At 46.7% G+C, this 23,446-nt stretch overlaps 1 protein-coding gene across 1 annotated transcript in view; it reads right to left on the minus strand.

Annotated features, from left to right (window-relative positions):
- The window catches only part of RNF10 (ring finger protein 10), a 427,291-nt gene that overhangs the window by 333,693 nt on the left and 70,152 nt on the right, over window positions 1-23,446 (minus strand). Inside the window, exons 4-8 of the mRNA XM_086942862.1 lie at window positions 12,519-12,609; window positions 10,929-11,113; window positions 10,605-10,741; window positions 10,120-10,280; window positions 9,733-9,858 (exon numbers count right to left, since the gene is read on the minus strand). Coding sequence (XP_086798988.1) covers window positions 9,733-9,858; window positions 10,120-10,280; window positions 10,605-10,741; window positions 10,929-11,113; window positions 12,519-12,609 — 700 coding nt within the window. The remainder of the gene's footprint in view (window positions 1-9,732; window positions 9,859-10,119; window positions 10,281-10,604; window positions 10,742-10,928; window positions 11,114-12,518; window positions 12,610-23,446) is intronic.

Raw genomic sequence — 23,446 nt, forward strand, 5'->3', positions numbered from 1 at the left:
ATCTCCCCTACTCTTTGCGCTCAGCATCGAGCCTCTGGCCCTTAGGGTACGGGAGGACCCGGACATTGTTGGTCTCCCCTTTTCGGGGGAGCAGCATAAAATATCCCTCTTCGCTGACGTTCTATTGTCACTAGCGGATCCGGGAATCTCCCTCCCACGGGTGCAGGAAGTGCTCTCTCAGTTCGAAGCGGTGGCAGGTTTTCGGGTCAACCCCGGCAAGTCGTACATCCTCAATCTCACGCCGCCGCTCGCTGAGGTGAAACGCATCCGACTGCTCACGCCCCTGTCATGGTCCAGCTCCTCCATACAGTATCTTGGGGTCAGGTTGACCTCCTCTGTTGCTACCTTGTATGCGGCCAACTTCCCTCCCCTGCTGACTCCCATACAGTCCGAGCTTAATCGATGGAAGCCCATGTTCATCTCTTGGATGGGTTGCGTCCATGCCATTAAAATGACGCTGCTCCCCAAGCTCTTGTACTTGTTCCAAGCACTCCCTATCACCCTGGAGGGGGATTTTTTTAGGCGCATTAAATCTATGACTCTGCGCTATATCTGGCAGGGGGGCCGCGCTAGACTTTCCTTTCTTACGCTGCGTCGGCCCCTGAAGAGGGGTGGGGTCGGCCTCCCAGACATGCACCTCTATTATAAGGCGGCGCAACTCCGAGTGCTGGCCGAGTGGACCCAAATGGAGTCGGAGAAGCACTGGCTGCATATGGACAGGAGTGTGGCAGGAAGATCGATATGGGACCTAGTGTGGAAGGCAAAGGGTGATCGGCCTCGTAACGCCTACATTAGCACTCCTACGAGTACCACTCTGAAGGTCTGGGACTCGGTCTCCGGCGATGAGAGGTGGACCTCCTTCCCGTCCCCCTTCACACCTATCCACTTTAACCCAGCCTTTCCACCGGCTCTCGTTGAGGGCCCCTTTGATGGGTGGAGAGCGGGGGGTTGCCACGCACACACACTTCTTCCATGGTTATGAGCCGCTCACCTTCCATAATTGCATGCGTGACTACGCGGTGCTACCTTCCGAGCGTTACCGGCATGCCCAACTGCTTCATTGGGCGTGGTCACCAGAGGTGCGAGATGCAGCGACGAGGCCTCCCACAGATTTCGAATCATATATCACCCGCGCAACGTCTATGAAGGGGGTGATCTCATTCCTCTATGATCTTCTATTGACTACTGCTATCTCGCCTCGCCCTAGGTACATGAGTCTGTGGGAAGAGCACTTAGAGCGAGATATCTCCGACGAGGAGTGGACTCACCTCTGGCGCGATTTACACAAATTCAATCATTCTATTGATCTCAGGGAGGCCCATATGAAAACAATGCTGGATTGGTATCTTTACCCGACCAGATTGAACAAGATCTTTCCCGCAGCGTCGGATAGGTGTTGGCGAGGCTGTGGTCTCCTTGGGGATTTTCGCCATATCTGGTGGGACTGCCCTATCATACGCCCTTACTGGGAGGAGATACTGTCTCACATCAAGGATATGTTGGGTTATCCGATTCCGGACTCCATAGGCTTCGTGCTCCTGGGTCTTCGTGACCCGCTTCTGGAACATCAGAGCAAGGCAGATAAACAAATCCTTTGGCTCTGCATAGGTGCGGCCAAGTTGACCTTGGCTGCGGCTTGGAAGAAGGAGGCTCCTGCACTTTCCCTTTGGTTTGCTAAGTTGTGGAAGCTGTTGAGTATGGAACGTATGGCTGATGTTTTCAGAGGTGACTTTAAGAACTTCACCTTCAGGTGGGGCCCGCTGGTCCGCTTTCTTTCTCGCGGCTTGCCATCGGCAGTCTGTCCACCCACCCTACGTGCACTACATTTGTTTCAGGTGTGAAAGAATGTTTGAATGAATGCCTGCTGTTGGACTGCCACCACTGGGGGGAGGGGGGTTGGAGGGTGGCTGGAGTCTTTGGGGGGGTGATTTGGTTTGTTTGTTTCAAGGGGGGGTGGGATTTTACGTTATACCTCGCTGCTGCGTCTTTTCACGTGGCCAGGACACAAGGAGGCGCAACTTGAACTGGTCGAATACGCCTCTGACTCGGATAGCTTTTGCCTGGTGTCAATGTGGATTGACGCCCTTCCAAGATTTCCTCGTTGGGCACAACGCTGTTGACTGGCGGACTTTGAGAGTTATCCTGACTAGGGCTGCAGCGTTGTACAAATTTTCAACATTGATACTGCTTCTTGGCCATGTGGAGTTAGCTCCTGCGAGGGCTCTCATTGCATTTCGTATGTTTCTATCTTTTCTCTCCTATTCTTCCTTCCTTTCTGTATTCTCAATAAAAATATCTTTAAAAAAAAAAATGTGTTTAAAAAAATGACTTAAGAGGGACATTACACCTTTTCAAAATAATGCTGGCATACAACTAATTAGTAGGGGCTTTTATTGCTCTGAGCACAGTTTCAGGTTTTTGTTCATAAAACCAATTTTTACTGTAACACTTGTGGCCCAACCAAACAAAGCAGAATTACGGTCCATTCTTTTGGAAGAATGTAGAAATATATTCCCCTGCATCACTGTACTCCATGGACCTAAAACTATCAGTCACACTTTGGTTACAATGGTAATAAGCATTGGCCAAGTCCAGAGGTCCGGCCCTGGCAGACTGCAATGGTTTACATTTTTTTTAAAGCAAATGCAAGAACGGTCAATGTAATAAACATGGCACAATCGCCCAGGCCCTGGCTAAGAAATGTAGTCCTCGTCAGAAAGTTGTGTGCATGTGAGCAGGCCAAATGTAAGATAGAGTTGGTGGAACTACCCCAGGCAAAATGTGAAGGACAATTTAAAAGATCGATGGTTAGGGCTGATCAAAAGTCATATTACATACAGATGCATGCATGTTTGTATTGATAAGCATTACGAACAGATGTAGGTTTGTTTTGGTAAGCATAGCACTGGCATGCCAGCTGAAAGCTATCTTTCAGCCAAACAAAAATGACTGCTAATGGGAACTAGACCTAGTTCTCAAAGGCATGTAGGCCAGTGAACTTCAACATTAGGCAGCAGACAGGCCCACCATATCCAAACGGAAGGCTGGTACAGATGATGCAAATGCTAAAACATTTGCACAACACATTGTACAGTACACCATCTCATATCGCAGGTCTGAAAAGGCATGCAAGCTCTAGAACAAATGTTTTGGCTCCGTAAAGTTAAAAAATAAACTTGCAAAGCCTTCCAGAGGTGAGCACAGACTGTTCTCAAACAGCTGTCCGCACCTAGTGACCAATTAATAGGGAAGAGTTTAAAAAGAATTAATTGGGGCGGATGGTAGTCCACAACAAGTAATAAAGTCATTAACCTGTTCGGTCCAAGGAAAGTGTAGTGTAGTGTAGTTCCTATATTCCCAATATGCTCTGCGCATTGGAATAATATATCCTATAGATTTGACGTAGGACTTAGGTCGACTAGGTCTCTATCAAATATATTAGACTTAATTGTGAGTGCCAGCTCTCTCAGAAGTCACTAGAAACTTTCTCGGGATTAGTTTCTGACAACCGCATAAACATGACAACTTTGTTTCCCCAAGATATAACTGATCTTCAGAGTCGTGGAAACAATAGATAGAAATTTTACTCAGTCAATCGTGCATGCTTCGTTTCAGAGGTGAAGAGAAATAGATAGACTGGCGTTTTCAATAAAAAGTATTTATTGAACAGTCTTTTCTCTTTCAAGTAAAGTGAACTGCTACAATCGTAATACTAGTTGCAAAGTATAATGCGTACAGCAAGAAGAGTATTATAAAATAATACTGTAAAAGCATGGTATGGTTTCTAAGCCATAAAATACATACATTAACCCCTTCGCTGCTGATGACTAGCTCAGCTAGTCATCAGCCACAGGTGGCGTGTGCTGATGACGAGCTGAGCTCGTCATGTAACGCGGTATTTTTTAAAATGCCGCACAGCGCAAAAATCACTGCAGCAGCGATGCGGTTAATAAAGACTAAAAGTACTCAACTGGTGCTTCTAAAATACGCCTACCCCAATGTACCTAAACTAAGTCTAGTACGAGGGAAGAAGTAAGTGAGGTGTAGCATAGGTTTAGTATTCTTTGCCAAGAATCTTAGGGTCTAATCAGCTCCGTACCTTGGTTTAGAATGAAGGAGGTCTGGTATCTGTCTCAGGAATCTATTTCCCAACACCCTGCAAGGCGAGTTTGGAAATGCTGGATTTCTCGGCAAGAGAAAAGACAGTGCGTCTGCTGGAGGATCGGCTTCCTTCGTCAATTGCTGTAGCTAGATGCGTCGGGCAAATAGATAGTCTAACTGCTCCAAACCACTGTGTTTGCTAGGGCAAGTGTGGGCATATTTATACCTTGAAAGAGCAGAGTTTGACGTACAATTGGACATAACGTCAAAGAGTCTCAGTTCTTTGAAAACTCCATGAGTTCTTGGACAAATCAATATTCAAGCAAGGGGAAGTCCCCAACTGCTGAAGCAGAGTTTTCCAAGAAATCGTTGTGGATTTTAGGAACTAGTGGAAGTAGCCATGCCGTATTTGGCCTTCATGAGCTATGTCTAAATATGGTTATGTTTTCTATACCTATATAAGGATAAGGTGATTTATACCTATATAAGGGCATGAATCAGGAAAATTACACTAGGGTCCTAAAATGCTACACAACAAAAGGAATCAGCAATTTATACCAGAATTTAAGTTGGGCTACAGGATTGCATGGGGGAAATGCCAGCACTCTTAACAAAGAGTCTGCCTGATATTCAACAGGTAAGGCAGGGGGAGCAGTATCAAATAGACATGTACTATTGGGTGGTGTAGACCATATATTGTAATACAACAGCCACCCATTAAGCGAGTGTGCAATGTAACATAGTAGCCTGTGCTCATCTGAGGTTTTATTTCACGATTTATTTTTAAAAACTGCAAAACTAAAAGCTATAACAAGTGTACATGACCAACATGAATCCAATCTTCAAACGCCAGGACAAAAGCCTTACAGTGCCAATATTTCTTACCAACTGTTTGAGAAATAATTTTATATGGTAGGTTATTATTCACAATGAACTTTGCCCCGAGAAGGTCATTTCAAAGGTCAGATGTGGGTTTAAATGTCAAACAAAAGATTACAGATGAAATTCAGTGACTTCTTGAGGCAAAGCCATTTCATCCGTTTACCATTTCGACTTGGAGCAGCGGAAGAAAATAAAATCGTTTAGATGATGCCTCGGTGTGAAGGTGCATTCTATGCTAAAAGCAATTAATTTCCATCTTCAACACATGCAAGAATAAATACTGGAGAATTAGAATGGGCAGACATCATTCAGTGATATTGTACTTGAGCGGTCACTGAAGGGGGGCAACTCGCAAGTCATCGCGTTTTACAATGCACAGAGTCTCGCCTAGTGAGTACACCCTCAAACACTATAGCAAGCGTTTTAACTATAAAAATATGAACGTAACATTAACAGATGTAATTGCTGCTAAAGTTCAATTATGATTTTAGAAAATAACTTATTTATCAGAAAATGTAGGACTATAAATCGAATGAGAGTTATGGACATTGGTAAAAATAAGTTAAGTCTGCTCAACCAGAACAAGAAGTCAGAGACAATCTACTTACTAGCCCCCAGTTTAACCAGATAGCAAATGAAAAAGAAATAGATAACATGGGCATATGTGGGCTCATCCTAACTTCAATTCCAAGTACAGATGTCAGCCTGGGCATGCCAGTGCTTGGATACCTACAATTTCACGCTAGACTACAGTTTCAGCTTGACTTGCAAAAAGGAAACATTTTAACTAAATTTTAAATGTAAAAATCAGTGATTAGAACAAAGATCTACATGTGACTATTCCTAAAACAAAGATGGTAGTCCACTTGTCTGAAGTTTTGCCATTAAGCACAAGTTACTTACCTTCGGTAACGATAAATCTGTAAGAAACAGTAGTTAGTGTTAGATTCCTTACCTTAGAATATCCCCAGGAGTCAGACTGGATCCGGAAAGTTTTGCGTAGCAGTAACCCTGCGTGTCGGTAGGAGTCTGCGGCTACGCATCAGTCATCGGCGTAGTCGTGATCGCCGGGATGACGTCAGAGCACTTAAGACGCCATCCTAGCGCGCTGACGTCAGTTCTTGTACATAGCTTTCCGTGCCAGGAACGCAGAGCCATGCCAGAGACCGACACTGGTGCCATGAAACTAGGCCCCTCAAAGGGAGATACCTTAACCCTAGATATCGGTTCGCAGACTGGGGAGGATGGGTGGGGCGGTAAGGAATCTAACACTAACTACTATTTCTTACAGATATATTGTTACCGAAGGTAAGTAACTTGTGCATCTGAAAGAAACAGGTTAGTGTTCAATTCCTTACCTTAGAATAGTACCCCAGAAATACCAACCCCGGTGGTGGGTCTGCGAACCAAGATCACACCAGAAAGTCCTGGAGAACAGAACGGCCGAAAAAGCAATCTCTCCGGACTTGACTGTGTAGGCAGTAGTGTCTAGCAAACGCGTGCAGTGAAGCCCACGTAGCTGCCAGACAGATGTCCTGCAAGGGGAATACCCAACCCCGGGCAGTCGTAGCCGCTGTGGCCAGAGTGGAATGGGCACTCAGCCCAACAGGAGGCTCCTTTTTGGCCAAGGAGTAACAGACCTTGATTCCCAACACAACCCACCAAGAGTTGGTCCGCTTGTGCACCGCCCATCCCTTCTTAGCGCCCACGTAACCACCAAAGAGCTGGTCGTCCATCCGGAACTGGTGTGTGCGGTCTAGATGGAAGGAGAGCGCACGTTTTGGGTCCAGACTCTTTTGAGGGATGCGGAGGCGGAAAGAAGGTGGGCAAGGTGATGGACTGCCAGATATGAAAGGCTGTAACCACCTTGGGCAGGAGAGAAGGACGAGTTCTCAAGACAACTTTGTCCGGATGGACAGAGGAAAGAAGGTTTAGAAGAGAGCCTGGAGCTCACTCACTCTCCTGGCAGAGGTGACAGCAACCAGGAATGCAGTCTTAAGAGTCAGAAGACAAAGAGGGCAATTGTGGAGTGGCTCGAAAGGAGCGCACAAATAGGTTAGAACAAGATTTAAGTCCTACTGAGGCATCACGAAGGTAACAGGAGGAAACATGTGAGTGATGCCTTTCAAGAACCTATTTACAACAGGGGACTTGAAAAGAGAAGGTTGATCAGGAAGCCTCAAAAAGGCTGAAATGGCAGAGAGGTAGCCTTTGATAGTGTCCACAGCAGAGCCCTGCTGGGCAAGAGAAAGAAGAGAAGAACCTCTTAAAGGGGGACAGAAAGTGGATCCACAGCCTTTGTTGTGCACCATGCCACAAATTTGTTCCACCTGCAGGCATATACCGATTTTGTGGAGGGACACCTGGCTGCTAGAATCACATCACAGACTGCAGGAGTAAAGTCAAATGGCCTCAACTGTCGCCGCTTAATCTCCACGAATGTAGGTTGAGACTGGACAGGTTCGGGTGGAGGACCGTCCCCTGTTGCTGCGACATAAGGTCCTCCTGAAGAGGCAGACGAATCGGGGGATCGACTGACATGCTGAGTAGCTCGGGATACCAGTATCTTCGTGCCCAGTCCGGAGCCACAAGGATGACTTGGGCCCGGTCGCCCCGGATCTTCAGCACTCTGGGCAGACGTGGTATAGGCGGAAAGGCGTACAACAGACCGCAACTCCACTCTCGACAAAAAGCGTTTTTGAGCGAGTGCCGCCTTGGAAATTCCAACACGCAGAACTGACTACATTGCACGTTCTCTTCTGTGGCGAATAGATCTAACCAAGGCTCTCCCCACTGCTGAAAGAGGCCTTGCGCCACATCAGAGTTCAGACGCCATTCGTAATCCATCATGCAACGGCGGCCGAGTTCGTCCACCCTGGCGTTCAGGGAACCTGCCAGGTGTTGAACCACCAAAACCACCAGGGTGACACCCTGGTGTTCCAGCCATTGCCAGAGGCGCAGAGCCTCCTGACACAGGGTCCATGCCCCCACCCTGCCCTGTTTGTTGCAGTACCACATGGCGGTGGTGTTGTCCGTGAACACCTGCACTACACTTCCCTGGACAGAAGGAAGGAATGCCTTCAGTGCTAGCCGGATCGCCCGCAGCTCCAGAAGGTTGATGTGGAGCCGGGACTGCGCCGTAGACCAGAGGCCTCTGATCTCCACCTCTCCCATGTGGCACCCCATTCCAGGAGGGACACATCTGTCACTTCTACGTGCTCCGGTTGGGGTAGGGAGAGGGATCTGCCACTTACCCAATCGCGGTCTGTGAGCCACCACTGCAACTGTCTCTCAGTGCCCTCCGAGATCCGGACGTGGTCGGATAGGTTGCCCTGATGCCGTGCCCACTGAAATTCAGGTCCCACTGCAGAGCCCGCATCCACTACCTGGTGTAATGCACCAGAAGGATGCAGGAGGCCATCAGCCCCAGAAGCCGCAGCGTCAACCTGACCGACTCGGGATAAAGGCTGAAAGATCGGAATCAGAGCCTGAATATACCGAACCCGCTGTTCGGGAGGATAAACCCGAAACGTCACCAAGTCCAGAACTGCTCCGATGAAAAGGAGCTTCTGATAGGAGCACAGGTGTGACTTCGGCACATTGATGGAGAACCCCAGCAGGTGCAGGAGGTCTGCTGTAGTATGCAGGTGGCTGACGACTGTCTAGGGCGAGCCCGCCTTCAATAACCAGTCATCGAGATAGGGGAAGACTGAGACCCTTGATCTGCGCAGATGAGCTGCGACCACGGCCATCCTTTTTGTGAAAACACGAGGGGCGCTGGTAAGGCCAAAGGGGAGCATGGTAAACTGAAAGATCAAAAAAGTTAGTCAAAAAATGACTAAGCGTACTGCTCTTCCCGGATCTGCGCTTGCTGGGGCGGAAAAAAGAAGAACTGATATAGGGCGGCGTCTAAGTGCTCCGACGTCATCCCGGCGATCACGACGCCTACGACGGACAAGGAGCCGCAGACGATGCCGACCGACACACAGGTGTACTGCTACGCAAAACTTTCCGGATCCAGTCTGACGCCTGGGGATATTCTAAGGTAAGGAATATAACACTAATCTGTTTCTTTCAGATAAATATATTTCCTTCACCTACTTTATATCCCTTTAGTTGCCTACCATAACCAAGAAATGTGTCAGTTGTTCAAGCCAAGTGTTTGGGAGCTAAGATGACGCAGGATGGATTTTCCCAGCTACCAGACAGGTATACTTATGTTTGTCAAGCTAAATGGAGACAAATGAGAATCATGGTGCAAGCACATTCAGCTAACAGGATCATTGGCACTTGACTTGGAATAATTGCTATGATTTTCAGGGGAGTTAAATGTACAACACAGCCAGTATTCCTTAATGCTGGACAATTAAATATCTACCACTAAACGTAATGTGCTGTCTGAAGCTTTAGTCTGTATCATGCTATAAACTTATGAAAACCTACATAAAGTCAGATTTTTTGCTTTCAGGTCCCAATAGTTGCATCAAGAGTATAAACTACTTAAGATGTCAAGTAGGGGGTCAAAAGGCTTCTAACATTACTTAGTCCAAAACTCTAAGGAATACAATTGTAATGCTACTTTGGAAATGTATGGAAAACTTGGAGGGGGTTACCATGTTCAGAAGCGATTAGAGTTTATTATGATCTTCATACGCATGTGACTTCTATTCACAGACCAATTGTACTTCTTCAGCAACAATGCCAGTCCCACCTTCAAGCTCATTATCACATGGAACTAGTCTGCCTTACCTTGCTCTCTGGTGCAATATGGTGGTCCCTCATAACCTGGTGCTCCTCCAGTGCCAAATCCTCCAGAGCTGCAGCTGTGGTACACTGGTCACTATCCCGGAGTATGGACAAACCCTTCTCTCGATCCTAAACCAAGGAGTCAAGTAAAATACTCCAGTTCAACTGAATGTAATTTACAAGCATCAAACACAGAAACGACATTCCACAGGCATTACACCAAATATGATTTAAGGGGAGGGTCCAATCAGGGAAATCAGTTTAGTAGCTTGTAAGATCATACTCTACAAACATAACCTCCCCAAATCCATCCGATTATCACAATAAGCAATCCAAAGGGCCATTTACAATTATACCAAATTTAAACATTTCCCACCAAGACCAGCACACCTGAAGTTCTTCCATAGCAGCCTCGATAAAGCAGGATTCTGGGCAGCTTTTCTCTTCTTCATACCGTCTCTGTAATGCCTGCTTCTCTTCTAGGATCACCTGCTTCAGAATCTGTTCCTTGGATGCCACAAGTAATTTTGAGTATTGCATGTTCTGTTCATCTAATGGAAAAGAATTTGAACCACTGACGATGTAATTTACCCAAGAATTCATAATTATGCATAAAAATAGATTCCACAAAAGTAACCCAAAAGCAGTTTATCACACCAAAAAATCCATTTAAACCAGTTTGTAGATTATGGTATAATTTGTCCTTGCCTAGACTTAACTCCAAAATCAATCTTTCCAGGTTCACATCCTACCAAAACCATTCAAATTACTGGAGCAAGACTTGTCGCACACTTGTCAACACTTCACTTATGCAGGCATTTTTGTGTTATTCACGTAACCTTGTTATAGACCACTGCAGGATGCAATATCCTCACCTCCAAGGAGAATAGGATGCTCCACCTTCATCCATTTGGACTTCGGCAGAGCTAGGAGGACACCTTTCTCCCTTCTCATCAGCTGCATCGTGATGGTGTCCCCAACAGAATAAAGTGGAGTCTCTGTAGCAACAACACTAAAATAAAGCATATCAATAATGCAAGACTTGCATGAAAGAACTTCCATAGAGGGCTTACCATTTAAGAACATAATCGGGAGAAGGTAGAATTTATAACGCATGTTTGCACATACTAAATCAGGTGAGGCAGTGGTGTCAATTCACAAAGGTAAGCACAGAAAGGGTAAAATATGTCCTACATTACCTCTTTAGGTCTTTCTTTAGAACACTCCCATAGCATATAGGGCACTTGCTCCAATCCCTTTCACTTAGAGATAGGTAGTGCAGGATACACGGCCAACAGAAAATATGCCCACAGCGGGTGATCTTGGCTGCAGTTGGTGGATATAAGCAAATTGGACAGGACGGGACTTCATGGCTGCAAATGCGCTAGGAAGCAAAACATAAATGTTACTTCATGCACTTCAAATAAAGAACCTGAGTGTGCCATGACATTTAGAGCCCTTATCTCCATGACACCAGGGGATGACCAATAGGTGGAGAAAACAAATGATTATCAATGACCAATTAGGTTCTGTAGCAGCAAATTTGATGAAGTTGTATGGAAAAAGGGTTGTAAAGGATAACATCTCCCCATACTAGTCATCCTACCTCTCACCACCACATTCTAAATTTGTAATTTCAACTCTTCTCCAGAGTTTTAGTGGCTGATGCCAGTGCAGGAATTTCTCCTTTTGGCCATTGACTTTGTGCCAGGTCCACTCTATTTAAGGGATGAAGTAGAAAGTGGACTTAAGGGCTCTATTATGCACAGGTGGAAATGGCAGCACTCAAACATTAAAGTCACTTGTACGCACATCAGCAAGACCCCAACAGAGAAACTGCCAATTTATTTACTCTGCTGGTGTAGTACAGCCTAATATTCTATACTGCACCCAAAATGTTTTCGTAAACATTTTTTCTTTTGATACTTTGATTCCAGCAATTTTGTTAAAGACTAAGCAGTGCCATTTATTAGATGCAATAAAGCTCCATACTCTTTCTGCAAACGAATGAATTGGGATTTCTAAAATAGTTTTCTAACTCATAGAAAAGTATAAAATAAAAGTTAAGCTCCACCATTACATTATTTATAGCCACTGAAAAGCTAAGGTGCCATGAGCTAAGGCTGAGAACCTAACAGTAATCGGTTGAGTTTTCTTTCAAAGGGTTCTTGTTGACAGCCAGGAAAATGCATCCCAATAAAACTCACCTTCACACACAGGAAACTTAAGCCAGTCGTCCCCTTTCAAACACTACAGGTAAAAATTTACATTTGATAAGTTGTACCTGGAATCCCCTACACAAGTTAAAAATCCATGTTGGGAAAGTAAATATTTTTCCAAATGCATGCTTTGGAAATTTAAGTGGCAGCTTGTTCCATTTATAAACATTCCAATGCTTTATCATTCCTTTTGCTATCATAAAAGGGACAATGGTACATGGCTTTCAACAGGCTTTAGACTGTTCTGCTATGTAAAAACAGCGAGAAAACAATGCTAATGTTAATCAAAACAATCTGAGAGCAAAAGTTCTTCTGCCGTCTCACCACCATGCTGCTAAATGCATGTTAGCGCAGATGCACTGTACCACCAAAAGAAAGCTCATGTGGTACTATTACCTAAGATGTTCTATTACGATGAGTCACAGGGCGGCTCCATTAAACAAAAGGTACATCTAATCATCTAACAAAACCAAATACACATCATATTGCACACAAGACAAGTAACAGACTCCTATCCCTCAAGCCATTCAGCATACCCCAGTCTCATGAATTCCAAATATTTTATATTACCACTTGTTCGACAAAATCCCAGTTCACCAATGTATCAGGGTCAGTGAAATGCACAGTGTAATCTTGGTCTTCGGACACCACAAATTGGCAGCTAAAATGGAGATATAAACAAGAAATTACATAACAGCATTTTTCTTGGACTATTTATGAAATCACTTCTCAAAAACAATCCAAGCAGAAAATTCCATCTTTTCCAAACAGCAGCACCTAACACTTCAAAATTTTAACACCCCGCCCTTCGGATCAGGGACACTTCCAGATCATTTAAGTCAAAACCCAATTCTCTCCTTGTAATGCCAAGTTTTTTTTTATAAATGAGCTGTTTCTGCTACAGAGGGACCTGGTTGCAAATTTAGAGAAGCAAGGTAATACCCAAGATTTTATGGCAAACCAAGAGGAACAGAATTTTAGTGTGGAATAACGTTTCAACTTAAAAATATTCATGCATTCTTGTTGAAGTTTGAACTAAGCCTACAGTATAAACTCTGAAGGTAGGCAGTGAAGTTCAAGAATGGTAGGCTGTGGGAATACATCCAAACCATAGAGACTGAAGGAGACACAGTATTCTTGAAAGCATCTGGTGCAGTCTCCCAGACATGTGAATATCTTGAACCACACTGATATGGCCACTGACATTACAATTGTCCAGCTGCGTAGTATGCCAGTTTAATTACTGCTGCTTGTTAGCAACAGAATGCGACTGAAAGCAGAAATAGCATTCGTGACCAGTTGATCAAAACAAAAATTCCATTTCTATTGGTAAAACTGGAGGCAAAGCAAGAGTCCGTATCAGGTAAACGATTAAGCAACATTGTGGTGAAAAATCTAAGAAAAAGCAGCAAATCATGTCTGGGAAACTATAAGACAAAAGCATATTCACCAAAACATTTGAAATTACTGGATTCCAGCAACTTTACCCTCAAAAGATCCTAAATACATGAAGGAACTTTTAAGAGCTCCAATAACCACAAAGAGATCCTGGTTCTGCCATTTGAACTAAGGTTCATTTTCATGGAATAAATCATTTTATATTAAGGCAACTGAAAGACTTGCTTAAATGAAATCCGAGCAGAACTATTTAAAACGTCTACACTCCAGCACAGAAAGGAGACAAGTGAGAAAGTAACAGATTAATGAAACCTTTGTAAATTGATTTTGAAATGTATGGACTCTACAATAGTCTTTAATCAGAGGCTGTAAAGAATCTCAACGTGTCTCTGGATAGTGAAGTTTTCACAGTGAAAGATCTAAACCCTTAATATAGCCATTCCCCTACCAGCAAAGCAAGTGGCATTTGGACTACCGTGGCATTTAGAAAATACTACGTGGAGTACTGAGCTACCCATCCAGTGAATGTAACTGCTGCAATACCAGCATATACTCTGAATGTTTTGTATTAATCTACATTGGATTGTTTTTCATGTTTGAATGAGTTAAACTCTCAAATTCAGGTGATGAGGGTATCTTTCCTGTGCTATAGTTCATATTTGACACATCTGAAAACCCCCAGTCGCTTCTCAGAATTCCTAGCAGCAATGGGACTCTGGTGGACATATGGCAGGTCCACCACCCATAGGAGAAACAGGACACGTTCCACTCTGGTGACCATGACAGCCTCTCTAGGATAGATTATATCCTAACCCCGGCAGACCACGCAGTTTTTTTTAAAGAGACTCACCACCTGAAGAGGGGCATATCAGGCCAGTTTCCAGTGTGGGCCTTTTACGCACAAGGGACAAGGCAAGCTGGGAGGATACCACCCAATACACCTTGGTGTCTTAAAACCAGACGTATACAGAATGGAGTATAAGCCAGAGATCTCCATTTTCAAGAAAATGGAAACTCAGTGGGATCAGCCCTGACCCTCTGGGAGGAATTCAAGACTGTGGTTAGGGGACAGGCCCTTTCCCCGACTGCAGGAATTCGGAAAGACAAAGAGGGAGCATAGAAAAGACTAGAGGGTGAATTGACACAACTAGACGGGGAATTAAACAGGATCGAGTCAGATGGTGTCAAACAGCCGAAAGAGTATAAAGACTTGGAGACAGAGGCTACAAAGACAGCATATAGAGCTGCCCAGAAAATAATCTATGGGGGGGGGGGGGGGGGGGGGGGACAATGCTAGAATATTTCTGGCCTGGCTCGACAGGCAAGTAGGTTGATGATGGAATTGGTAACGGAGAGCAGTGAAATAATAAGACCTCTACAATGGATCTCGGCTGAGTTTGCCATATACTACGAGCTGCAGAGCTAAGAGTAAGCTCATCCCAGGAAATACCGGTTTGGGGATTACCTTATCTGTAGCTATCTCCTTGATAACAGTCGTCCTTACATTTGATAAGTCTACTCCAGTTCTACACTGCTCTAGGCTGGAACCTGATTTTTTTACGCCACTTACCTGCTGCGTCGTTCTCCTCTGGTCCGGCGAGCCTCACCACTTCTGCGTCAACGTTCTCAACAGGATTACTCTTCCCAGTACCAGCAAGCTTCGCCTCCACTTCTATGCTGAACTTGTGGGGACGATTTCACTTGCAACAGGAGGGCCTCGCCTCGTCCAGTGAACTGTATATCCTGCTTCGGATCATCCTGAAGCCGCTGCTGTGAGGAGGCTCTCAGCCGGGACTTACAGCCTTGATCCAGGCCCTGCTGTGAATTAGAGGTTGGCCCTCTAACCTGACTCTGTGGCTTCCAGCAGGGTTCTGCTCCCCTCCCAAGGGAGCCGGGCGGTGTGCCCTATATCCGCTCTTCCCAAAACCGTTGTTGCTCTGAGACTGCCTCCAGCCGGGTCTTACAGCCTCTTTCCGGGGCCTGTTGTGGGTGGAGCTTGCGCCCTCTAGCCTGGCTTGGTGGCTGCTGGACGGGCTCCCCTGTTGGTGAGCCCGCTGCCAGCTCCCCCGATTCTGTAGGGCTACTGAGGTCAACAGCGGCTCATGGACCCCCCAGTGACGAACCGGCTATGCTGGCTGGGAGCCCGCTGCCTTGATCGGTCTACCTGCGAGGACTGTGGACCACGGCCTCTCGCAACACTCCGGCTCTTGCTGAGCCCGCTGCCTCTATCTGCCCTCGCCTGCCCTGCCTGATCGGACTCAGCACAGTGCCCACAGGTGAGCACCTTAGCGGCCTTGTGCCTGGGATGCTCTCGCCCTGGATCTGGCCTAATTAAACCAGGCCTCCTTACCCATCCTGCCCAAGTGCCCACAGCTTCAACATTTCTGCTCGCCTCTCGACCAGAAATCACCCAATAGAGCTAGGAAAAGCGAGAGGGAATAATTCAGAGTTTTCTTCTCTGCCTAATCGCTGCATTGTTGATTGAGCCGGGGGGGTGAGAGGTTGGATAAAAAACCTTGTGAAGTGGTGTTGACACGATAAGGTCCCCATATACAACTGTGCACTCAGGGGGTGGGGAGTTGCCTGAATTGTGTGGGGAGTTTTATTGCACAGCAGCTAATTTTGATTGGCAAATTTTGCGCTAGTGTGTACTTCATCCTTAAACAAAGGCTTCCTCTACAAGATTGTGGCCAGAGCAGCTTAATGGAAACGACTTGCTCTCCTGCCCATGCACAGAAAGTAAAGTCCATTGCATGAACAGAAAGGTAAGACTATCTTCTGTACCCTAAGAGCGGCCATCATGCAATGGTGCATTTTCATCTCCACCGTATCTTTATCCCTAATAAAAGATTGCCTCTACAAGATAGCGGCCTGAGCAGCGCTTTGAAAACGGATATAGGACTTGCACGCTAACAACTGCACAGAAAGTAAAGTAGGGATCTGCACGATTTTTACCTTTACTTGAACAGAAAGGTAAGAACCATCCTCTGTGTATCCAAAAGGAGCGACCATCTTGCAACTGGTGCCTCTGCAATTATAGTCCCGGCTCTCAGGTGAACCGTCTTAATATCCTTGTTGCTTGAATCTAAAATTAGCCCAAAGCAAATATGACTGATATGTTTGAACAATAATCACAATACGAACCATGTTGAATAATTCCACAAAGCTCAGTCAAGGAACTCCAATAGCAATGTACCTACACAAGCCTTTGCTCTCTCCTCTGGCCAGATATGGCCCAAAGTCATGGAGCATCACATATTCCAAAAATATCTCCAAGTACGCAAAAAAAGAACCTACACAATAAGCTCCTAAAGCTGCACCCTGAAACACTAATAGCCAGTACCTACCATAGCATGCTCTACAGCTCCAAGAAAACTATTTTATTTTCAACTCCAAACGCCCAGCTGAATGGATAAACATCTTCCTCCTCCTACAAGTCACCAAAACAGTCAAAGTACCATATGGAATAAAATGGACTACGTCCATCTCCCCATCTTTTCAGGAGAAACTAACCTATCCATCTTCAGAACGTGGAATATACTCATTCAAGCCACTTACTCACCTTACCATCTTTGACACTTTCTTTCTTTTCTCAATGCACTCACAATAGGGCCAGATACCCTGAACAACTCCCTCCCCAGTTCCTCAATACTCTAACCCTGAACAAGCCGGCCTTCTCCCTTAACTTGACTAACACGTGCGTCCTCGCCCCCTGAAGCTACCCCCTGCCGGAAGACAGGGTCGACCGATAAAAGTCACTGGGACCTGGGTAAGTGAACGTTCTAGACAGTGGTCCCAGACTAGGAGAGGGGAAAAAGAAATTTACAACGAATACTGGCACACTTATAAGTACATACATGAGACGAAAAATGATGTACAAGGTTTTAATTCACCATGTACTGAAGACCATATTAAATGGTTATACATTAGGAAAAATACATTGTGAAAAAATTATCATAAATAAGTGCCCATATGTAAAGGAGGGGGAGGTAAGGCGGGGAAAGGGGGGTGATATATAAGTAAAGATATACACACAATCTTATATTCTTAGATGAAAAAAGGGAAAAACAATATATACAATTATTTTAAATTTCCCAACAAATATTTTCTTTCTAAATGATCTCCTGATCCCAGGGTCATACACAATGTATAAATCAGTACAATAGACTTTATGAACACCATACTCCTGAAACAGCTGTATGCATCATGCTAGTGGTAGAAGTTAATTGTATACATTGTTTTTCCCTTTTTTCAATGATTATAAGATTGTGTGTATATCTTCACTTATATATCCCCCCTTTGCCCGCCTTACCTCCCCTTCCTTTACATATGGGCACTTATTTGTATTTTTCCTAATGTATAACCATTTAATATGGTCTTCAGTACATGGTGAATTAAAACTTTGTGCATCATTTTTTGTCTCATGTATGTACTTATAAGTGTGCCAGTATTCGTTGTAAATTTTTTTCCCTCTACCAGTCTGGGACCACTACCTCCAACCATGGCAGTCCCTCGAACACTCATCCCGATCTATGTCCTCAATAATCACATCTGCAGTGCCCACCCAAACTAGCGAGTCTGCAATTACCCAGAAGAAGCGAACAACTCTAGGGTAGTGGGTAATTTCATTAGCCCGTCTTCCTCCAATCTGACTAAAGTTGACCCCCGTCCTCCTAAGCCATACCCGGACTTCACTGTCAATGCCAGTCCTAAGGACATTGTCCTCCCACATAGCCTAGAGATCTCCATCCTATACACAGGCCTGACACTTCCCTCACAGTACTCACATATCCAACACTGGATCAACCCCAGACTCAACTTCGAAGTCAGCCCGCCCCCCCCCAAACTCTCATAACGAATAGTTTCTTACCTGTCGATGTAGTTTTGCAGCTTGATCTTTCTGGATTCACTATGCTGTGCATATTCCGCGGTCTTGTGGTTGGGTCCGGGTTCGTAGTCTTTTCTTTGTTTTTTTTTTTTTCCGTCGCCCAGGTGGGCGTCAGCGTCACCCCTCCTTGGGTGTATTTCTGGTGACGTCGGCATGCTTCCTGCGGAAGCTCCCACCCTTGGGTGCCATCTTCGGATTCTTTTTTCCGTGTTTTACGTCTCCGAAGTGATGGCAATGTTCTATGTAAGTGAAACTTCTTTTAACCGCTTTGTATATAAAGTCATTTCTGTTTTTTTTTTTTTTTTGACTACCTCTTTTCTCTCCAGCCTCATCTTTCTGGCGGAGGTGGGTGGGTTCGCTAGTGAATCCAGAAAGATCAAGCTGCAAAACTACACCGACAGGTAAGAAACTATTCGTTTTGCAGCGTGATTCTTTCTGGATTCACTATGCTGTGCATAGATTTTGTAGCGGTTTCTCATTTCCGTGGCGGCTGGGTGGAAGATGAGCTTTGGTTTTTAAATATGTGCTGGAGCACCTTTTGTCCGACTTGTGCTTCTCTGTTCATCTGAATATCCACGCAGTAGTGCTTCGTGAATGTGTGCACCGAAGCCCATGTTGCCGCCAGGCATATGTCTTGTATGGGTGTATTAGCCAGGAAGGCTATTGTAGCACCTTTTTTCCTAGTGGAGTGGGCACGTGGCCCCTCTGCTAGTTCTTGCCCTGCCCGTTTGTGGCAGAGTTGGATTGTTTGCGCGATCCATCGTGCAATAGTGTTCTTGGTTACAGCCTTTCCCATGAAACTGTTGGCGAATGACACGAAGAACTGCTTTGTCTTCCTGTGTCCCTTTGTCCTCTCGATATAGTGCATGACCGCCCTTCTGGCGTCTAAGGTGTGTAGGGCTCGCTCTGCGCTATTTGTTGGTTTTTGGAAAAAACTCGGTATCTGTATGGACTGGTTCATGTGGAATTTGGACACCACCTTTGGCAAGAAGTGTGGGTTGGTCCTCATCACAACCCTGTCATTGTGTATTTGTATGTATGGTTCCTGCAGCGTTAGCGCTTGAAGTTTGCTTACTCTGCGTAAGGACGTTATTGCAACCAAGAAAGCCGTCTTCATGGTCAGCATTTCTAGTGAGGCCTTGTGGAGTGGTTCAAAGGGCTCCTTCATGAGTTCCGTCAGGACTATGTTCAAGTTCCATGCCGGTGGCGGGACACGCTTGGGTGGTGCGATCCTCTTCACTCCTTCCAAGAATATCTTCACAACCTGTGACGTGAAGAAACTTCCACCCCTTCTTACCCCTTTTGTAGGCGACTATCGCTGCCAAGTGGACTCTTAAGGAGGACGAGCTGAATTTTTTCTCCAGTAAGTGCGTGAGGTATTTTAGCACTGTGGAGTCCTTCATTTTATTGTGAAGTCTTTCCTTCCTGCACCATATTGTGAATCTCTTCCACTTTGCCACGTAGCACTTCCGTGTGCTGGGCCTTCGTGCCTCCCGAAGGACCCTGAGGGTGCTCTCTGGCAGCCTCAAGTGTGCGAATTCTATGTCCTCAGGAGCCACGCCACTAGGCTCAGGCTCTCTGGCTCTGGGTGCAGTACCTCTCCGTTGTGCATGGAGAGCAGGTCTTTTCTTCTGCCGAATCTGTGGGGTGCACTCTGTGCCATCTCCATGATCTGCGAGTACCATGTCTGTCTGGCCCACTGTGGTGCGACCAGTATCAGGGTCATGTTGCTCGCTCTGCACTTGCTCAGTACTCTGTATCAGTGGTATCGGGGGAAAATCGTAAGCAAATGTCCCGCACCAATCTATCCATAGGGCATTCCCAAGGGACCCCTCTTCGGGTTGTCTGGATGCGAAGCTTTAGCATTTGGCATTCTGGCGTGTTGCAAACAGGTCCACTGATGGTGTTCCCCACTTGTTGAACAACCACTTCGTCTCCTGAGCATTGAGCTCCCACTCGTGGGATGCCGATGTCTGTCTGCTGAGCCAGTCTGCCTGAATGTTCTCCTTCCCCGGTAGGTGTATGGCCAGTAGGTCTATCCTGAGGGGGATGGCCCATCTCCACATCTCCTGCGCCAGTGTCGGAAGCATTGTTGACTGTGTTCCACCCTACTTGTTGATGTAGAACATCACGGTGGTGTTGTCTGTCTGCAGCAACACCCTGTGCTTGTACAGTCTTGTTTGGAAGGCTTTCAGTGCAAGGAAGATGGTTTTCAATTCTAGGTAATTGATGAGCTTTGTCGCATCTGTTGGTGTCCACAGACCCCTCACTTTGAGCTCCTCCATGTGAGCGCCCCATCCCTTCAGGGATGCGTCTGTGGTGATGGTCACTGTTGGTGTTGGGGGTGTTAGAGGCTTTCCCTTTGTTATGTTCTCCGTGGTCCACCATGCCATTTCCTTCTGCACTGCGTGCGTCACAACCACTAGATCCTCCCAACTTCCTGAAGCTTGTGACCATTGTTCCTGGAGCCATTCTTGGATGGGTCTCATGTGAAGTCGTACATTTGGTACCAGGTGGATGCATGATGCCATCATCCCCAAGATCTTGCTCGCAGTCCTCACTGTCCGAGCTTGTCCCTTCCGGTAGAGGCGAGTTTCCCTCACCAGGGCCCTTGCTCTCTTGTCGCTGGGGAACACCCTGCCCTGTAAGGTGTTGATCTGTGCCCCCAGGAAGATCTTTACTTGTTCCGGCTCCATTGACTATTTTTTCCAATGGATGGAGAACCCTAGGTTTATCAGCGTGCTCGTCACTGTATGTGCGTCTTTCCTGCATTTCTGGTACGAGTTTGCTTTCACTAACCAGTCGTCCAGGTAAGGGTATACGTGTATTCCCTGCCTTCGTAGGTGCGCTGCGACTGCCGCGAGGCACTTTGTGAAGACCCTCGGTGCTGATTTTAGGCCGAAGGCTAGTGTTGTGAACTGGTAGTGGCTTTCTCAGACCGTGAACCTGAGCATATGTTTGTGCTTTACGTTCATTGGTATGTGCAGGTAGGCGTCCTTGAGGTCTATCGTGACCATGAAGTCTCCAATCTGCAATCGCGGTAGCACCTCCTGCAGGGAGGTCATTTTGAATTTTTGTGTTATGAATGTGTTCAGGAACCTAAGGTCCAGAATGGGTCTCATTGTCTCGAAGACCTTTGGCACGAGGAAATACGTTGAGTATATTCGCTTGTTTCTTTCTTTGAAGGGAACCCGTTCTATGGCCTTTTGTAGGAGCTCTTTTGCTTCTTCCTGAAGCCGCTGTAGCTGTTCGCTTGCTAGTGGCTTTCTCTGGTCTCCTGCTTGCTGGCCTCCCTTCCAATTCTATGCAGTACCCGAATTGGATGATGTTTAGTATCCATTTGTCTGATGTGATCTCTCTCCATTCCTGGAGGTAGAATCTTAATCTTCCACCCACTGGTGTTATGTGGTGGTAGTTGTCCATTTTGTCCTGAGCCCTTTGTACGTGCTGCCCCCGGGATCTTTTCTGTGGGCGGGCACACTGATGTCTTTGAAGTCATTTAGAGGCGGGCTGCTGGCCCCCTCTTTTATGCTGTCCTCGTCCATTTCCTCTCCCTCGAAAGGACTGGCCCCTTGACTGGTACTGCCAGGACTGCTTCTGCTGACTTGGTTGCGCCTGCGAGTCCGCCTGGTGCGTCTGTTGGAAAGCCTGGTGTGAAGTACCTGGCTGGTTTCCACCTCTTCCGCCGGGCCTCCGTGACTGGGTGCCCCTCTTATTGCCTCTGACCTGCAAAGCCCCCATGGATCGTGCAGTTTCATTGTCTTTCTTTAGTTGACTGAGTTTTTCGTCAACTGTTGACCCGAACAGCGTCTCGCCGTTGAACGGAGTGTTCAAGATGCTGTGTTGCACCTCTGGCTTGAAGCCCGAGATTCTGAGCCATGCGTGTCTTCTTTCCGTGACACCCATCATCATGAGCCTGCTGGAGGTGTCTGCTCCATCTAGGGCCGTCTTGAGGCAACAATTTGCCGCATTCTTCCAGTCTTCCACCAGTTTCTCGGCCTTCTGCCTGGCCTCCTGGGGCAGGTCTTTCACCAGTTTTCCTAGCTCCTCCATGATCTGGTACATGTGCCTGTTTATGAGGGCATTGGAATTAGCCATGCGCCATTGGGTCGCGGCATTCCGTTCGATCCTTCTGCCCACTAAGTCCATCCTTTTGCTCTCCTTATCAGGAGGTGGTCCAGAAGTAGTGGCCACGTTAGCCCTCTTCCTTGCTGTGGCCGTGATGGAGTCAGCCGAGACCACGCCTCAAAGGTAGGCTGGGTCCTTTGAAGAATGCTTGTACTTCTTTTCCGTTCTGGGAGTGACTGCCTTGCATGTTGCGGGCTCCCTGAATGCTTCCATCCCCTGCGCCAAGACGCTGTCGAGCATAGGTAGATACTGGCTCCTTGTTTGCGTGGGGAGTAATGTCTCGAGAAGAAAGTCCGCTTTCTGCTTCTCCTCGTCGAGCTTGAGTTTGAAAGCTGCTGCCGCAGACCTTATCACCGAGTTGTAGGCCCCGATGTCCTCCGGCGGCGATGGCCTCGAGGGGTATGTGTCGACCGCCTCTTCCGGGCTCTCGGTGTCGACATCCAGGTAATCCTCCTCCTGCGGGTCAGAGGTGGCCGACTCTGCGTTCAACCTGCTGTCCTCTTCCTCCTCATAGCTGTAAGTCTCGTAGGGATTCTCGTCCTCTTCCTGGTCGTCGACCATTTCGGCGCCAGGCTCATGTTCCTCGACGTGTTAGTCTTCCTCCTCGACCAGTTCTAGCACGGGTGGCTTGGTCTTGTGGGGAATCGTGAAGGATCTCATCTTGGCGTCGAAATCTTTTTTCCGTTGCAAGATGTTTTCCATTTCGGCTTCTGGTCGCCGTCTTTTCTTTTCCATCTCGGCCGCGTGGTCCGCGCCGGATTGTTCGGCCCCTCTTCGTCGCCTGGCTCGGCTGCGAGATTTTCGGTGTCGAGGACTTGGACGTCTAACTGGGTTTCGGGTCCCTGGACGGCGTCAGGGCTTTAGGGTCTTTCTCCCTCGACGTCGATCGGTCCTTTTCGGGGACGATCTTCGACGATTTCTGCTGTTCAACAGCTCTCGGTGCCAGGGACTCCTCAGAGGATCCGCTGGGTCTGTGGGTAGCCGCGGACGCCAGGTGTCTCTGCGTCTGCGCTTTCGGGGTCTTGCCCTCGTTTTTTCAAGACTCAGAGTCTCTCGTGTTCTTGGGGAACGACGAGTCTCCTAC

The sequence above is a fragment of the Lissotriton vulgaris genome, chromosome 11, assembly GCF_964263255.1.
Source record: "Lissotriton vulgaris chromosome 11, aLisVul1.2, whole genome shotgun sequence".
Taxonomy (NCBI): domain Eukaryota; kingdom Metazoa; phylum Chordata; class Amphibia; order Caudata; family Salamandridae; genus Lissotriton; species Lissotriton vulgaris.